Source organism: Microcebus murinus, chromosome 24 (assembly GCF_040939455.1).
Source record: "Microcebus murinus isolate Inina chromosome 24, M.murinus_Inina_mat1.0, whole genome shotgun sequence".
Classification (NCBI taxonomy): domain Eukaryota; kingdom Metazoa; phylum Chordata; class Mammalia; order Primates; family Cheirogaleidae; genus Microcebus; species Microcebus murinus.
The window spans coordinates 21,831,555-21,850,274 of NC_134127.1; the positions used below are offsets into that span (position 1 = coordinate 21,831,555).

The 18,720-nt window shown below is 44.7% G+C and overlaps 1 protein-coding gene across 1 annotated transcript in view; it reads right to left on the minus strand.

Moving 5' to 3' along the window:
• EBF2 (EBF transcription factor 2) overlaps nucleotides 1–18,720 on the minus strand; it is a 185,788-nt gene that overhangs the window by 23,056 nt on the left and 144,012 nt on the right. The window contains exons 8-10 of the mRNA XM_020282567.2: nucleotides 16,630–16,747; nucleotides 14,961–15,091; nucleotides 13,893–14,019 (exon numbers count right to left, since the gene is read on the minus strand). Coding sequence (XP_020138156.2) covers nucleotides 13,893–14,019; nucleotides 14,961–15,091; nucleotides 16,630–16,747 — 376 coding nt within the window. The remainder of the gene's footprint in view (nucleotides 1–13,892; nucleotides 14,020–14,960; nucleotides 15,092–16,629; nucleotides 16,748–18,720) is intronic.

The window sequence follows — 18,720 nt, forward strand, 5'->3', positions numbered from 1 at the left end:
CTTTCATGTTTTATTTAAGATACTTTTGGATCACATTATTTAACATTCATGTTTGCTACTATAAATTTGTTTTTCCATGTTCTCCTTGTATTTCTAATATATATCTTTTTCTCTAGTAATTTGGAAGATATAGAACCTATTTTAAGAAGTACCTTTAGATTTCTAAAGGTACTTTAGAAATAAAATAAAAATATTTTTTCTAATTATTTGAATCTGTTGAGTTCCTCCAGATAAAAGCAATCTTGCTTACCTTCAACTTTCCCACCTCATTCTCTCCACTTTCACCTATTTGTTGACAGTGTATCATCCTGAGCTGATATTACTATTTATTAAATTTTTCTCTGTATTTTTTAGAAATGAATTTTCATATTAAGTATCATTTCCATATCAACAATAATATAGACACTCAATACTGAACGGCTTTCTCTGCTGACCACCAATCCCGTGATGCCCCAGCTTTCCCCTTCTTGCAATTCTACATGGATTCAGTTCACCAGCAGTCAGGTGGCGACAGTACGAACAAGTTAGATTCTGCCTGGGATCTTGAAACAGGAGAGTATCTTCCTGTCGTTCTCACACAGAAATGACAAGTACTGTGGATACAGAATTGGTAAGCACACACACATTCTTTTCCGTCCAAGATCCAGTTTCCGCTTATACCACTTATTCTCGCCCCTCAAGGTGGGGACAGGGGAAACTCAGGGTTCTTTTCTGAGTCTCCTCTGTCACATCCTACCATGCTGTTTTTTCTCTGGGGGAGAATGACGAGGCCAGCTGGAGTCCACAGGTCCTCCAGGACAGCCCTGTCTGCTCGCACCAGCACCATGGCGCAAAGTATCGCCATATTGGTGACACCAGCCTAGTTCCAAGCATTAATACCAGATTTCCTGTATTTCCTTATTTTTGTGTTTTCCTGACAATATCCACAGATATATTCTGGGGTTGGGGGGGGCAGATTAAACACTTGCACTTATATTACCATCTTACCCAGAAACACATGGAAGAATAGCTGGAATAATAATTGGAATCATTCTGTAACCTTTTTTTCTCCCATTTAGTGTTATAATGTCAGCAATTCTGAAAGCCTTTTGCTTTAGTAACAGGACTTTTAGTGGCTATAATATGCAACAATGAAACCTGCTATAACCACTGTTAGGATTTGCTGAAGGTTTACTATGTTAAGGGCACTTGGCTAAACCTTTTACGTACAGTGGCTCATTTAATTCCAATTATCATCCTGTGATGTGGGTTTTTATCCCCAGTTTCAATGCAGTTCAAGGTAGCAGAAGGCGGGGTCTGTGCCTGCTTCTCTAACTCCAAAGCCTCCACTCTTAACTTTTTCTGCTGCGGTTGTTCCTTCCACCCCATGTTCCCTCCCCACCTCCATGCAAAGAGCCGCAGACACAGCGGAGGGTGAAGCCCTGCCTGGGCCTCCTGATTTCTCAGCTGCTGAGAGCTGAAGGCCCCATGTGGTATCAACCAGCAAACGCAAACAGCTGCCGGGTACTGCCGGGCAAATACACTTGGTGACAGAACTCTCCAAATCCGTCACTGCCTCGTTTTTGTTTTTTAATATGCACTGTGTCATTACCCAAAGTGCGGATTTTCTTAGATGGAGAAAACTGAAAAATTATAGGTATGAATATGTTCGCAACAGGCTGAATGCAAATTAAAGAAATATCCCATAAGGTGGAAGATCTAACCCCTCCCTGTCTCCGCTGTCCTTGTCACTTCCTTTCCACGGGCACAGCTGCTTCCCCAGGCAGGCGCTGTGTCTCACCGAGCACTACGGGGAGTCCACCCATGGGCCCCCGCCATTGCTGCCATCCTCACCCTTTAGTCCTTCCACTGCTCGCAGGGCGACTCTCTGAAGCTGGGCTCTCACCAGCACACGGAGTGGGATGCAGGGGGCAGATTTCTTTAATGGAATTTATCACACGTCTGTACCCATTGTTCTCCTGATCGGTTGAAAACCTCTAGGACACAAGGATTGTGACGGGTGTATCTGCCCTCCTGTCCCCAGTCTCTAGCTCGTAACTTAGACATAGCAGAGTATCTTGGCCACACTGGGTGAGCGATTCATATTTTAAACTGAATAAGTAGATGAGGCACAACCGTCTATTTTGACATTGGTTGCTTTTCGGCAGGTCCCTGTCAGCCTTTGTGGGCACAAACCGTAGGATGGGTCCTGTCTGTATCCAAAGGGGAACAAGGACAGTGGAACTGTCATCTGTATGGACAGGGAATCATCACTCTCTCTCTCTCACACACACACACACACACACACATTTCATTTAATCAAGTCCACTTTTGAAATCGAAATCAGGAAGCTGAAAGCACCCGGGCTCTGTTTAGCCAACGCCAAACCATCAGAGGAACATCAGCCTGCAACACAAAAACCTCAGGGCTTGGCCACGACCTTTCCTCTGGTTCCAGGCTGACTTCCCCAAGGACCAGTTGTTTTTGCATCTTAAAGATCCAGCTCCACCTGGAATCCCGGCTTCCACCTCCCCGCCTCCCTGGGTGTTTTCTGGCTTTTCAGGCCTGGTGCGAACCGAGCAAACCTCAATTAGCTAATGAGGTGCCCAAGACCGGCACCAAGACGGTCTCCAAGGGCCGAGCAGGTCATTACCCGCCATCATCAGTGCAAATTTACGACCTCGCCTACCACACGGAGCGCGGGGCGCCGTGAGGTTCTGCCAACCCTTTGGCTGACACGGACACGCAGAAATGCTGGCAGGGCAAAAACAGAAGTAAATTAAAAATAGACTTCAATCTATAGGCTCTATTTATCTATGTCTTTCTTTAGCAATGTAACATTAAGGTAAAAGGTCATATCCCCACTGAAATATAATTTATATTTACCTTTTATTAAATAATTATGGCATGGCATGAAGTTAAATATTACAGAAGCTAATCAAGAGGGAATTCAATAGAGAAAACTCAGACATGAGAATTTCGTCTTTGCTATACATAGAATGTCTTAATCCTCCACTGGGAGTCATTCGGGTTTGCTTAAGGAGTTTAATAATACACATTTCAACTGCCACAGAATCTAAATCCCATTTGGATCAGCCTTGAAAAACTTTCATCAATACCCTGAGATTTCATAATATTTCTCCTGAGAGCCCGGATCTGATGTGTCATTTCTCACTTTGATTGCGGGTATAATATATGAGGTTACTTACATATCTTGGACCCAACAAATGGATACAAACTATAAGCAACGTGTGAATAGTTTCTTTCTTTTTTTTTTAAGTAAATAGTATTTAACTAAAAATATCTACTGGGAACCACTCATTTAAAAAAAAAAAAAAGCTGGCTGGTGCTCAATATTAATTTTCCCAAAGGATTGGTGAGACATATACATTCTATATAATTTTTGTTTTCTTTCCTTAAGAGGAGGCATGGAGACTAGATCACGCGTACCCCCACCTTATGCTTTTACTTCTATTCCCCCAAAATATAGAGGACACTGGCTAACATGGACAGGGCGCTCTTCGTTAGGGTTCTCGTCAGACCTCAACAGCTTTGGCACTGCAGGCAAGAGGTCACTTTGCCTTGGCCGACACAGGCACTAACCACAAAGATGGCAACATCAAGACCTGACTGATTTTCTTTGTAGAAATTTGAGAGGAGGAGAAGAAGATGACAGGGGGAGGAAGGTCCAATGAGGCCACTACCCCAGGGATGTTGGCGGATCCCACTGCTGGCCTGGGTTTCAGCTCTACTTGCCACGAAATATCCACGTGGCTCCTAGGATTCCCGTGGATCCTGCCAGTGGCCTTCAAGAGGCCGATGAATGTGGAAGCTCTGAGCCCAGCTGTTGGTTTGGGCACGTGCATTCATCTGCAGAAAGGGATCTTCGCTTTTATCACATGTTCGCAGAGGCCGAGGTCCACGAAGGGCGACAGCCCACGGAACCGATGATCCCCAGCATCCTAACCCTAAACCCCAACTTTCTTCCAGAAGAAAGGAGACCACTGAAAAGAATCACGCTCTTTGCATTCTAAAACCCAAAGTAAACAGAACAAAATAAAACCCTAAATTCTATATGATGTGACCGACAGATAAACACCAGATCAGAAGACAGACTCTGACATGCCACGGAGGAGAAAACCAGTCAGGAATGTCTGCCACGTGGCTTCGGTCAGTGAGTGACTCTGTCCGAGGGGCAAGAAGGCAGGGAAGCAGCCTGGCTTTGGGAGGAATTTAGATAAACACAGACAAGCTTCTGCCCTCGGGCCACTTTTAGGACTGCTCTTCCCTGACACAGTACTTTGATCCTACTTGTTAATTCCCACGAGGTCTGTCTTCCACGTGCAGTGAAGTTGGTTCCTCGCTCTCTCTCCCTCCTCCTCCTCCAAATTTTCTCATCTCATCGATGGTCTCCCTACTGCCCTACCCCTCAGGTGTCCAATATCGAAAGGCTACATGACATTAGCATTTTAGTGCTGGTAAGTGACATTTTTTTCATAGCATGCAATGGTGTGGCAGAGAGAAAGCTGGCCCTGGCTTGAGATCTGCCTTAGATCCCAACGCGGACGAATGATGCCACCTTCAGCCACTTGGCAAGATGGGGCTTTGGTTCATTTCTCTGCAGAGACAAAGGGTTGGGCTAAATGGCCTCCAAGCCCCCTTGCAAGCTCTCGCATTTTGTAATTCTAAGGCTATTATCTATTTGGAGTAGTGCCATTCTTTTCCGAGTAGGGATGGGTGGGGTTGAAGTCACAGGCTGTTGAATTAAGTTGTCTTTAAATTAAGTCGTCTTTAACCTCTGCTACATCGAAACCTCTCCCCACATCCATTTGTTTCAATGTAGCCAAAGTTCAGTGATACCAATTTAAAAACAAAAAGGAACAAAGATAATATAGGAACACCTTATTAAGGGGCAGTACCTGCCTTTGTGGACACAGGAGCAAGACTACGAGGAGAGAACCAACAGTACACAAGCGAAAGATTAGACCGAAGCCACTGATATTTAATTTTAAATGAAATATTAATTTAATATTTAATTATGCTTTGGTTTCCAGAAAAACTGCGGCAGCAAGACAGATTGTTTGAAGAAGGGAGTAATATTCGTGGTTAAGGAGACAACTGTAAAAAATTAAAGATAAATTTCAAGGGTAAATCTAAATGCCACAATGGAGCAGTTATGAATACGCTCCTGCTCTCTGTAATTTGTATTTAGAATATTATAGCCCAGAGCAGCAGTCCATTAAGGGGCCGGGACGTCTCTGGGGCTAACAACGGAGACATCATTCCTCACACTCAGCTGAAAGATGTATCTGAATTTCACAAGAGGTGTGGGCAGAGGCAACTTCGGTAGAAGTGCAAGGCTACCAGGAGGGCTGTTCACGCAACCTGTTTCCAGTTTAAACAGGCAACGATTGTGCTCGGGCCAGTTTCTGATGTCTGAATTGGGTATTTTTAACTAAAAATCAGATTCATTTCTTCAATGGGATTTTTTTTCAGGATAATGCTATATGGCGGGGGGTGGGGGGGAGGACAAAAGAAATGTGAAGTGGATGAGCTATTATCATTTGGAATACAGTTTGCACATCTACTCAGAGCCCCTTTATGAAGGCAGGACCCCTCCCCCTGTGCAGAGCCTGGGGGAGGAGGCTGTTTGGGGTGTGATTTGGGGGTCTGTGGAAAAATCTAGGCCCCCATTTTCTCCTCTCACCTGCTGCCTGTTCTTGGCCATTTCCCTGCTAATGAACACATTCTCTGAAATAAAGAATACTAAAACAAAAACCACGCATTTGTTCTTTGCTAAAGTAAAACATAAGAAATATTTTGGGAAAGGAGGTTACTTAACATGAATTCTTGGGTTTCTCAGCATCCTGTCTCCATTATAGACAGACTGTCTTTGTCAACCTTTAAGATCTACCGCACACCTTGCACACCACCTACGCTGCGTGCACCTGGGCCAGCTGGGTCTCTTCCCCTTTTAACACCTGCTTCCACCTGACCCCACTCCCACCTATGGAGTCCCTGTTCTTGGGCTGCTTTGGCCTTCTCTGCCTCCTGCAAAACTCTAATTTCTAGCCTAGACCCAGATATTAAGGACATAACGTGGCAGGTCTTTCAAGAAGAATCTACATTTCCCAGAAGGGAAGACACACAAGTCCACCGCTGACCCTGCAGCAGTGGCAGAGGAAGCCACTTAGAAGTCACCACAGCTGCCTGTATCCTCCTGCCAGATGCTCACGACATTTTGCTCACATTTTTATACTCATACCCATAAATGCTTTTGCATATGTATATAATTTTATCTTCCCAGTAAAGTAAGTATATCCCCATCTTTGAGGTTACAAAAATATGGTACAAAGAATAATTAAGTGATTTCCCCAGAAGCTGGAAGGCAAATCTCAGCCTCTTCGCTCTGTCATTGTCTTTCTTCTACACCGTGACAGCCTCCCAGGGCTGTCACTTCCCCCCACCCCAGTGCCAAGCTCTCCCGGGTTTAATAACAACGTGGTGTTCATAATCCTTTGCTTTCTGTAGCTTCAGTTATTCACGAGGAGGATAATTTCTATCACTTCTGAGGAACCCGAGGCACTTCACAGGCCCAAGTCTACTGCATCATGCTGAGATCATGAGAAATGTTCCCATGTTGCGATCTAGAAAACCGGAGCCCAGGTGAGGCATCCCCTATGCTCTTCATGCCCACCGGCCATGGCCTGTGTCCTGCGCAGCTCCCCGGAGCAGCAGCCACAGAGACGAGGCATCTGCCAAGGAGAACTAGCAGGCGAGGCAAAGCAGATGGGCTTGGTATCATTTCCTCTAATAATCTGCCCAGTGCTGGGAAGTCACACGGGCTAGTGGTTGAGGGCTGAACTCTGAAATAGGACAGGTAGGACTGAACCTAGCTTGGTGACCTTAGGGAGGTGACTTAATTTCTCTAAGCAGCAGGAACCTCAACTCTGAAATTTGAGATGCTCATGGGACTGTGGTCACGGACAAAGGTGGCAATGCTCACAGCTCATAGGACAGGGTCTGGCTCTATGTGCTCAGGAGAGGACAGATGTGATTACTGAATTGCTGTCATTTTCCTGACTAGTTTTGCCTTATGATAGAAGTTATAGGAGACTTCTTAACCAGCAAGTAGGAAGCACAGCAGCAACAGTGAGGTGCTCTGTTCCTCTGTGCTCGTACCCACATGCGTCATGCTTTGCCCTGGGTGCTGTGGGTGGTGCACATTTAGATGACAGCAATTCCACTCCCAAATGCCATGCTCTGACACCCTCTCCCTGCACACTCACCACTGCCTGACATCAAGATAGCCAAGAAGAAACTGTGCAACCTATCACTGTCATGCCACTGGGTGCCCCTACTAGGATAATTTTCCTGCACTACCAGTTCTCTGTGGAAAAGTCTGGAAGGAGAGCAGAGGAAAGCTCTCCTCTCCTCTCAGCCTCACCCGGCATGCCACCTCTACGTCTCCAGCCAGACAGAGGCAGCTGGACTTTTCCTGATGCGCTCTGCCCTCACGTGGCTCACCCAATTCCACAGCAGCAAGCTGCACATTCGCGACCCACGGTGGGGAGAAAATAGACCTGAAAAGTCACATGTGCAAAGAAACTGTGTTGTTTTTTAGAGCCCTGGTGTTGTCTGTGCTGTACATGGCAGCAGCAACCACAGGGAGCTGATCATTGCATTCTGGTTAATTACACCAGGTACCACCGATAGGCTTGGGTTCCTCATGGCAATGATGTCTCCTTGGCTACAGAAACTACTGACAGTCGGACTCTGGACCGCAGGGGGTATGTGGGGGTCAGGGGAGGAAGGAGAAGAGCTTCCCCAGAACCTCCCTTCCTGCCTCTTGTTTTCTGAATCTCCTTCTAGAAAGTTCTACCTAAGAGTGAACACTATGCTTGTGTTCATGGCGAAATGACCCAGTGTCAGCTAAGAATCCCGCCATGGTGTGCAGTGTTTTCTGAGCCAGAGAGTCTCTGCAACAGCCTCGTGAATAGAACTCGGGTCTCCCAAACTCATTTCTGTTTAAAACACAGACTCCCATACAACTCCCCCCCCCAAGAAGAGCAGGATGGGGGGGGGGGGCGGCGCCAAACATGTTTCTCATGCTCAGCCAAATTAGGGAAACGTCTATGGGTAATAGTATAATTAGCACCAGAGCTTTACACATGGAGAAAATGAGGCTCAGAGAGGCCAGGTGAGTTGACAAAGACAAACAAGCAATGGACAATATGGCCAGACCCCTTATTGTCCACAGAGCTCACTCTGCCCCACTAAAGCTCTCTAGCTTTCCTGCTTAATGTCATATGGAAAAAAATAAAAAAGAAAAAAAAAAAAATAAAGCTCTCTAGCTGTCAAGTTTTCCTTTTTCTCTGGAATCAAGATGATTTTCTCCACCTTGCTCTTGGAGCCGAGTATGTTGTTGAGGACAACAGTGGCCTTGGAACCTGCAGAGAAGCCCCAAGGTGTGGTTTATGTTTCAATTCCAGCCTTCCAGAGGCTGGGCTGGCTGGAAAGACAAGCACCCTTGTCCATCTCCCCTCCCCCCAGGGAAGAGGCCATGGCGGCCCAGGAGACCAGGTGGAGGGAGGGCTCAGCTCCAAGCAGAGCGGTCCCCCTTCAGTCACCTGCGAAGCCACTGCCTTTTCAGCCAGCGAACTGAGACTGAGTTGGCTCTTCAGGTCAGGGACTGCCTATTCAGTGGGAAAGGCCAGACCAGGCCACCAGCCCATCTCCTGTGGGCTCTGGAACCCTCCATGGATGACATTAGCTTCCTGTCTCCACCAACTCAAGCTGTACTTGGCCGGGTGATCTCAGGGCAGAAGTGTTTCTAGAGAGCGACCAGCCTCCTGCAGCAGCCTAGATGTCATCTGTATTTCCGGTTTCTTCTCTATTTATGAAAGAACAGACTACTGGGTCCCTGCCCTCCTCACTCCTAACCGCTGCCCAAGGTCCTTCCTTCTCAAAGGCGGTGCTCTGGAAGCAGCTTCACTGCCTGCCTGCCTGCCTCGAAATACTTTCTTTGTGCCTAAGACAATCAAATTTACTAGTGTGTGCTGTTTCAGTAGTTAAACATGTGAGACACTATTTTGTATCCTATATTTTATTATTTCAGTTTTTTATTAAAATTAATTTTATTAGAACATAATAGATATAAGCGACATGAAAAAACTTTAAAAAAATACCAACACCCAGAAACCATCATTGTTAACACTTTGGTAAGCAGGCTTCCATACCTTACTTGCGTTGTTTTGTACAACCACTCATTTTTCATATATATGTAAAATTAGATCATACTAAGCATACTGTTTTTAAGCTTTTGTTAAGCTTGTATCATAGCTGTCTTTCATGTAAGTAACTATCCATCCATAGGATTGTTTTTAATGTCTAAAAAGAACAGAGATGCTCCAGACATGGTGGCCCACGCCTGTAATCCCAACACTTTGGGAGACAGAGGCAGGAGGGTTGCTGGAGACCAGGAGTTCAAGACCAGCCTGGGCAACCTAAGTGAGACCACATCTCTCCCCAAAATTTAAACAATGAGCTGGGTGTGGTGGGGCACACCTGTAGTCCCAGCTACTCAGGAGGCTGAGATGGGAAGATTGCTTGAGCCCAGGAGTTTGAGGCTGCAGTAAGCTATGATTGTACCACTGCACTCCAGCCTGGGCAACAGAGCAAGACCCTGTCTCAAAAAAAAAAAAAAAAAAAAAGAGGGGGGATAAAGATGTCCTATTATTTATTTAAGGAATCCCTTCATGGACAGTAGGGATGATTTTTAATTTTCCACTACTATAACCAGTGTTCCAGTGAACAGCCTTCAGGCAAACTCAATTATTTCCTAAGTATACATTCCTAAAGGTAGACTTGCTGGGTCAAAGGGTACATACATTTTTATAGCTAGTACCATGCAAGTGCTCTCCTATAACCGTTTATATCCCTAGAGTGTGTTAGAAAGTCCCTACTGTCTTCTAATTTTGCCAAGTTGTATATTTTCATTTGCTTAAAAAAAATCTTTGCCAACTTGATAGGGAAAAATGTGATCTTCTTGCTGCCTTAATTTGCATTCATTTGGTTACTAATGTGGTTGAAATTTTTCTATGTTTATTGCTTAATTGTATTCCTTCCTGAATTAACTCTATTTGGGCATTTGTCTTTTCTTTTTTAATTTATAAGATATCTAATACCCACCTCTTTATCCACAATGTAAAACATAGTGGTTGACAAAGAGTAGGCATAAATTTTTCCTGAACAAATGAATGAATCTTTTTATACGTAGGATAATATGTCATAAACAGAAAATATGTTCCCAATTTGTCTTTTTCTTTTTAATTCCTGGCACCCTGACATGCAAACAATTTCCTTTTATGGAATCACATCCTCTTGTTGATGGTATCTGTCTTTACTGTCAATGTTAGTAAGGCTCGAGACTGTAGTTATTTTTTAGATCTATAATCTTTGAAGTTTTCTACATTTTTAATTAAAAATATTTAATTTGAATGTATTTTAGTTTATGATGTGAAATTATAAATCTAACTTTTTCTTCTAATGCTGAACTAGTTGGCCTAACACATTTGTTAATCATTCCCATCTTGTCCACATCAACCTGACCTAGCTCCTCCCTACACTAATACTTAAGTATTTATACACATAATGTGTGCAAAATCAGTGCATTTTTTAATTTTCTCTTCTGTTGCACGACATTTCTGTATGTTCCCACAAAGCCTCATATTCTTTTCATTACTGAAACTTAAAGTAGGTTTTAATATCTGCTAGGGCAAGGCTCTCTCCATTTTTCAAAATCCTATTTTAGCACCCTTCCTTTCCAGGTGAACTTTTGTAAAGTTTCCCCAAACATTTTGTTGGTATTTTGATTGGCACTGTGCTAAATTTATTCACTAATTGGCATCTTTACAATATTAAATCTTCCCACCTCTCCACCAGCTGGAAGTATTTTGTCCTTCCTCTGAACTCCCTTAGCATGTTATACCTTTAAAAAAAAAAAATCACTTTCTCAACTATACCCACCCAATTTTTCAAATCTGAAACCTGAGAGTTGTCCCCTTCCCTCCCCTCCCCAACCTTCACCCCATCCAATCCATCATCGAGTCCCGTCAGTGCTACCTCCTAAATTTTACCCACTGCAACCTGTCCCCACCGTGGGCACTCTGCTCTGAGCTACCATCATTCTGGCCCGGGCCACCACGTTGGCCTCCAGGTGACCTCCCTGCACCTACCCTGGCCTCTGAGTCACTCGGGGACAGCCCACGCTCCTGGTCCCTGTTACCCTGACCACTCCTTCTCAGTCTCCTTCACAGCCCTTCCTCATCCTCCTGAACCCCACACACTGGTGTTCTCAGGGTGCCATATTTAGGCTTCTTCCACCCTGTAGCTACACGTGCTTCCATGGCAACCCCCTCCAGCCCCATGGCGCTAAGTCCCGTCTACAGGCTGCCTGCTCCTCTGCCCAGCACCCTCCTGTCTTCCCACCCAACCCCCCTGCCCCACCTGCCTCATCTCCCATCATGCTCTCGGCTGACTCCATTCCAGCCACGCAACATCCTCACTCTTCCCAGCTGCGATAGGCTCAGGACAGAGCTGAGGATGGAAGGGGGACAGATTCCCACAGCTGGTCCCTTCCTGGGATTCTGGTCTCTGTTTGATGTCCCTTCTACAGAGGGGCTTTTCTGACCGCCCTACCTAAGGCCCTCCCTCACTCTCTTCCCTTACTGCTCACTACCTGAAATTACATCAGTTATTTTCTCAATTGTCTGTCTTCCCTCTATAATGTAAGCTTTATAAAGATGGGGAACTTTCCCTCTGTCACTTCTATATCCCAGAGCTGTGCCCACCCATGGCAGGCGTATAATAAATCCTAGAATAAATGAACTGTGTCCCTTTGAGAGCTAGATCAGTAACTTTTTCTACTGTGACTTCCATAGAATCTCCCACAGAGCCACAAAATTAAAAACAAATACACCAGAGATGTGCTTATCTCAAGAGAGAAAATTCAAAAGCAAAATTTTAAATACCTAAAAATCACCTGCTTCCTTCTACTCCTCGCTGACAACTAACCAGAGGTTTGCACTTTAGCAAGAGTAGGAATCCGAGTCCAAATGAGAGAACAGACTAGATATAAAATAACATTATTAAAAATCTGTAATATTCCAGATATACTTTCTTGGTTTATGTATTTCTTTCTCTTTGTCCCTCATGTCTATTTCAAAATACAACACTCTCACTGGTCTTTCCGCCTTTGGTTGTTCCCCCAATTAACTCAGTCTTTATATCAATAGCATTCATTTATCCTGAGATAATGCCTTTCAGTTACTCTCCCTCACACAGAATTCCTCAATGCCTTTTTATTTCTTGCCAAATCAAGTCCAAGACTCCCTTATCAGGTTTGTTTTCCTTCATTTCAAAAAAATTGCAGTAAAATACACATAATATAAAATGTATCATCTTAATCATTTTAGGAGTTCAGTCGTGTTAAGTATTTCACACAATTGTTACGCAGCCATCACCACCACCCACCTCTAGAACTCTTTTCATTTTGCAAAACTGCAACTCTGTACCCACTAAACAATAACTCCCAATTCTCCCTCCCCCCAACCCCTGGTACCGACTTTCTGCCTCTGTGAATTTGACTACTCCAGGTACCATACAAGGCTCTTAAGCTGTTTTATATTCCTGCCCTCCTGTGCCTAGCTCTTCTAGCTTCTAGGCTAAGTTCTGCCAAAGTGCTGCTATTGCTGTTGAGGCAGCTCTCTGTCCCTGTCCCAGAGGTGTGGCCTCGCCTCACACTGTGGCCCTTGAACATGGGATTCCCACAGCCTGAATATTCTTCCTTTTTCTCTTTACCCATCCAAATCCTCCCTATCCTTTCATACAGCCTACATACAGTCTTCAGTTTCTGGTTTTGGTTGTTTTTTTTTCCTATTGCCCAGGCTGAAGTACAGTGGCATGATCCTAGCTCAGTATAATCTCCAACTCCTTGGGTCAAGTGATCCTCCCACCTCAGCCTCCCAGGTAGCTGGGATTACAGCTGTGTGCCACCATACCTGGCTAATTTTTTTCTTTTTTCTCCTTTTTCATTTTTTTTTTTAGAGACAGGGGTCTCACTATATTGCCCAGGCTGGTATCAAACTCCTGGCCTCAAGTAGTCCTCTCACCTCAGCCTCCCAAGATGCCGGGATCATAGGTGTGAGCCATCATGCCTGGCCAGTCTTCAATTTCTATCTCCTTCTTGACACCCCACTCCTCTACTCTAGTCCGCACTAAACTCTCTCTTCTTGACACTCATATTCCATTCATTGGAAAAACCAAACATTTCAAACTGATGAATTTTCCAGCTGTTCTGTGCAATATAACATTGTCTCCTCCAAAAGTTTCCAAACTCCCACATAGGGAAGGGACCGTGTCTTAGCTATCAGCTGTACCCTCCACCTAGAAAAAGCCGCAGATACAAGTGGACACTCCAGAAACACTGAACTGATATGCAATTTTTTACTTTCAAAAAGTTTTAAAATATTTTGAATCATTCTGCAATGTCACTGGGAAACTTTCTTGAATCTTTTCAAGAAAATTTAGTGACAGCCAATGACCTTGGCTAATTTTTTTTTATCTGATTGCTTGCATAAAAGACTGGCCTGGCCTCGTGCCAGCAGAGTTACCTTGGGACAGGTGTGCTCCTGCAATGAGTCACCGTGACTACCTCTCAGATGATGCAGAAGTTGTTAAATTAAAATACAAATTCAGAATCGAGTCTACGCTTCTGCATTCAATGTCTATCACTTGGTCCACTCTTCCCATACTAGGAGAAAGATCTAGAAATCCGGGATGGTGATAAAGTGGGAAACAGAGCACAGGTGGACCAGAAAGCCAGCATCTCTTGGAATCCTTTTCCGACCTACCTGTGTAAATGAATCTTCCTGGGGCTCCTTTGCAGAACTGTTTGGATTTGTAAGATAATGTCACCTCCACTACTCCGGGGATGTGCCGGGGAGGGGTCTGCACTCTGATGGCGTGAGGAGTTATTAGCTGCAGAAGGGACACGCAGGGAAATAAAGGACCCATGAGACAAGCTGTCACTGCGGACACAGGACAGAGCAGCTCCCACTGCTGCTCCCTGGGGCTTCTCTCTGCTGTAGCCTCACGGTGTCCAAATGTGCCCCCCCCACCAAAGGGCCCCGTCCCCATGTCTCTCCTCTCTCTCTCTCACCCTGGGATCTCCTCCCAACCTGACCTTCCTGGGTCCTTTCCTTCCCGCAAGCCCAGCTCAAGTCCCTCCCGCCTCCTGCTGCCCACCCTGCTCCCACCCCTGGAATCGTTCCCTCCACGGAATTCCTATGCTGCTTTTGACCTCAAATAATTGATTTTGCCAAGCCCAACTTAGCACCGTTACTTTTCTTTTTGTCATGTGTTTTATGTGATTGTGAAAGTAAAATAAATCCAATTTACAAAATTTGGAAACTACAGAAAAATATAAAGAACAATACAAACACGACAAAGAAAACCAGGATTAACATTTGCTATGTTTCCAGTACTTTTCACACTGGATTTGTGTTACATAATGAGATTTTACATCCACAGACTGTGTTGTCCTGATTTTTTTTTCCCCACTTAGCACTACAGAGTAAACATATTCTTTTTCCTGTATCATTAGAATTTTATCAAAACATAATTTTTAATGGTGGAATGGTATTTCATCATTTATTTTATCATTCTCCTATTGTCCCACATCTAGGCTACTTCTAGTTGTTCACAATTTTAAACAATACTGCAATGGGTATTTATGTTTTTAAGGAATATGTCTCTGCAATTGTAATGACATCTATGTCTTTTTATATTTGGGGATAAAAAGTAGTAGGTACTCGATAACATGTGTTTGTGCCACCAGTGATCTAGGAATGACTAGTTTTCCCACATCCAAACAATCTTTGGGCCAAAGGAAATCAAGGAAACAAGTGGCCTTTGCCTACCTCGCTCCAGACAAGCATGGTCCCAAACACCACTTGGAGACCATCAAAGAAGTTGTCCCCAATGATAATGACCATGGCTCCTCCCGTGGTCCAGCCTTCACTTGGGCTGATGGCTTTGATGCAGGGGGTAGCTGAGAAGACAGGAAAGAAAAAGTCAGGTCTATTCTTAGGGCGTTGAAGTCGGGAGTTTTGGGGATGGGCTGCTCTCGAAAGCTGTTGGTCATTGCAAGAAGTCCAAGCTGAGCTTTGCTCACCTGCCACCATTCCCTAATTGGTTGTTGGTTTTCACCAAGCCATTAAAGCCTAATGAGTTGACCGTTACATACGAGAAAGCAAAACACTTAGCTAATTGTGCAAAGGGTGTTTTTAAAGCTCTGTTGTTTTTGCCCATATTTTTATAAGTTGATCACACTGGAAACGTGTAAATCCCTTTTCTCTCCCCACCTCCTCTGCCCCGAGATGTTAAGATTTACAAGGCCCATTAATGTGCTACAGAAAGAGAGAGAGAGAGACAAGGAGAAAACAAAATCCATCATAGTGGAAGGTTTTTTTTCCAGCTCTACCAAGAGATAATTTCTCATCACTCTCCTAACTTTGTAGGAAGGATTTTTCTCCCCTTCGCCCATATGTTCGAGGCCTCTGGACTTTGCATCCCAACAGGAACCCAATATGGTTTTCAGGCCATAACTAAAGTCAATCCATCACTCCATTTCCAAAGTTGACAGGGTCGAAGGTGGAGGAGAACTTTGGCAGGACTCCAAAAACATGAGCCCCCTTTGAACAGCCCGTCAATCACATCCAATCAGTCAAAGGAAACTGGATGGGTTCCTAGTTCTGAACCCTGGGATTTTCTTCTCCCCTTTCAGTGCCCACTGTGGGAGAATTAACACCACTCCAAATTCTTTACTGATTCAATCATTTTCTTTCAGTTCATTAATTCCTATTTAAAACGATACAAGATACATTTTAAGGGCAGAGTTGGGGTGGGGGGTTGGAGGGCACTCTATAGCAACACATCACGCTGAAATAGTAGCCTAATTTGACCATTCATTCTATATTACAAGGTCTTCCTGCACCAGTGAGTTGGGGAGCATGGAAGGAGGGGGGATAACTCACATGGAATTTACTGAGGTTTGTCAGTTATCCTCATCGATATACTTTAATTTTTTGGACAACTTGAAGTTTAACAGTGACCAGTATTTCTAATTACTTTAATGCACTTGGAAAACTACACAGAGCAGACCATGATTTCTTCTTGTCCAAGCAAACAAAAATCAATTAGTGTCAGTTCCATTCCGCACATTGTTTTGTTTCGCCCACAATCTGTTTAAGGGCACATCTGACACTTATTCATACATGTCTGGCACTGTAATGTTCCTGTTTAACTAAGATGTCATGGGCCTGTATTTGCCTGGAGTGCCCGTCTAGCAAAAAGAAAAACACAGAACCGAACGGAAGAGGCAAGAGAGGACGCAGCACCGGCTGGGAGACATGTGGGACTTATGACGACAACAGCATGGGCCGGGGTCCATGTTTACAACTTCATTTCGAAACCCACATGGTTTTGTGTCCTTTCTCCACTCCGACTCCAAGACATAAATTTGAAATTCCAGCAAGGAGGTGCGTGGAGACCTCACTTATCTACCGTGCTCGGCATGCACGGTCCTACCTTCCGAAGGGTCCAGTCTCCTTGCCCTCCGTCCGTGCTTGGAGTTGTTATGCACAAACATGTTGTCGGAAACAGCCAGGACGTGCCCATCCACGTTCACCGTCGTTGACAACACAACCTGCGTATTTGAAGCAAAAAAAGAGGGAGGGGTGCGGTGGGGTTAGTTTCACACAAAGTAGCAAATGCACCCAATTGCTGTTCTGCCGCACCTCCCCATGGCAAATGGGGGGGACAGGATGGAGCTTGGGGACGGGCAAGGGTCTCAGTCACCCAACAGGTTCTTCTCCTCCTGTAATTACAGCAGAGCTTTCCAGAAAAAGAGGCTGCCCTTCACCCGTGCATTGTTTCGTATCTGTGGTTCAAACCACGACCGTGTAGTGAAGTGGGGAAACTACCCACCCGCCTGCTGGGTCCAGAAACCTGGTTCACTATCAAAGAACCTGGACTACCCTTCCTGGCGGAACCGTCACCACAGGAAGCTGAGAGTGTGCCAGCCAGAAGCTAAGCTCTGAACAGCAGCTGCAAGGTCACTTCTCCAAGCTTGGGGACGGGGTCCTGCACTTCAGACCTGTCCTAACGTCACATTGGGCATCGAGATGCTGGCTGGTGAACTGTCTGTGGGTCTCCGCCCACTAGAGAGCAGCGGCAGAGATGCTTATAATTTGGTGAGAAGGCAAGATTGCTAGAATTCAGTGCTGAAAACGTAGGGCACGTAGTATCTAACAGGACGGGGGGATGGAAGGGGAAGAGCTTGGATTTGAAGTCAGAGGGAAATGAATTCAAATCCCAGGCCTGCTGCTCTTTTTAACTTGTAACCATGGACAAATTACTTAACCTTTTCCAATCTCAGGTTTTCCTATCTTTAAAACCTAAATAACAATGCCTACATCACAGGGCTGAATGAGATAAAATGAGGATAAGATGAGACACAGGTTGAGCATCCTTAATCCAAAAATCTGAAATGCTCCAAACGCCAAAACTCCCTTGAGCGCCAACATGACACTCAAAGGAAATTGCTCATTGGAGCATTTCAGATTTCATCCCACGGATTAGGGATGCTTATCCAGTAAGTATATAATGCAAATATTCCAAAATCTGAAATCTGAAGCATTTCTGGTCCCAAGTATTTCTGATAGGGGATTCTCAACCTGTAAATATATGTAAAGCATTTAAGCATGGCGCTTGGTGCACGCTAAACGGGGACAAATTTGTGTCCTAACTGCCTTGCCCCTGCCTTGTTTGACCAGTTCATAGACAGATGACATCACACATTGAGATTCTCCCATGGTCAGTTCTGGAGAAGGTTCTAGAAAGGACATAAGACTAGATACCAACAGTTAATAAGGCATGACCCCTAGCCTCAAAGAGCTTACTTTCAGGCTGGAGAAACACAGGTAACACGTGAAACACAAGTAGCACGCAGAATGGTATTAAATTGAACTCCACCACCACATGTGCCGCAGACCGGGGGTGTGGGAGAAGTCCAAAGAGCTGGAGATTAGCAAAGGCCGCCAACCGTAGCTGAAGAGAGCGGACCTGTGTGTACCTACCACCGACTTCCTTGGCCGGGGAAGATGAGCCATCTCAGATTGAGTCTACTTCTCAGCTCATGTCAGTTACGCACGGCAATTATTTTTTGAGAAAGGAACTTGTTATATACATATTCATGCATATGTATAGACCTATTGAGGAAGGGCATTGAATAGGTACATAATGAGGAGCCGTGTTTAAAAATGACTCTTGCTGCCTGCCCCCAAATTAAATTGGTTGATATTCTACTTGTAATTGTCCTGCCACTCCTTCCTTCCTTATTAAATAAAGGGGGTTAGGGGGGAGGGGTTGGTCCTGCCTTACCTCTTAATATGAAAGAATTAAGTGGCATTTTTATTATGAATCATTTCAAGCAAACAGAAGAAACAGGATAGCACAATGAATGCTCAGTACTCGCCATCCAGCTTCAAGAATTATTAAAATATTGCCATTTTCATTTCAAGCAGTCCCCTTATCTGAGGGGGGTACACCCCTAGTGGATACCTGAAACCTCGGATAGTGCCGGACCCTACCTACACTATGCTTTTGCCTACACATACC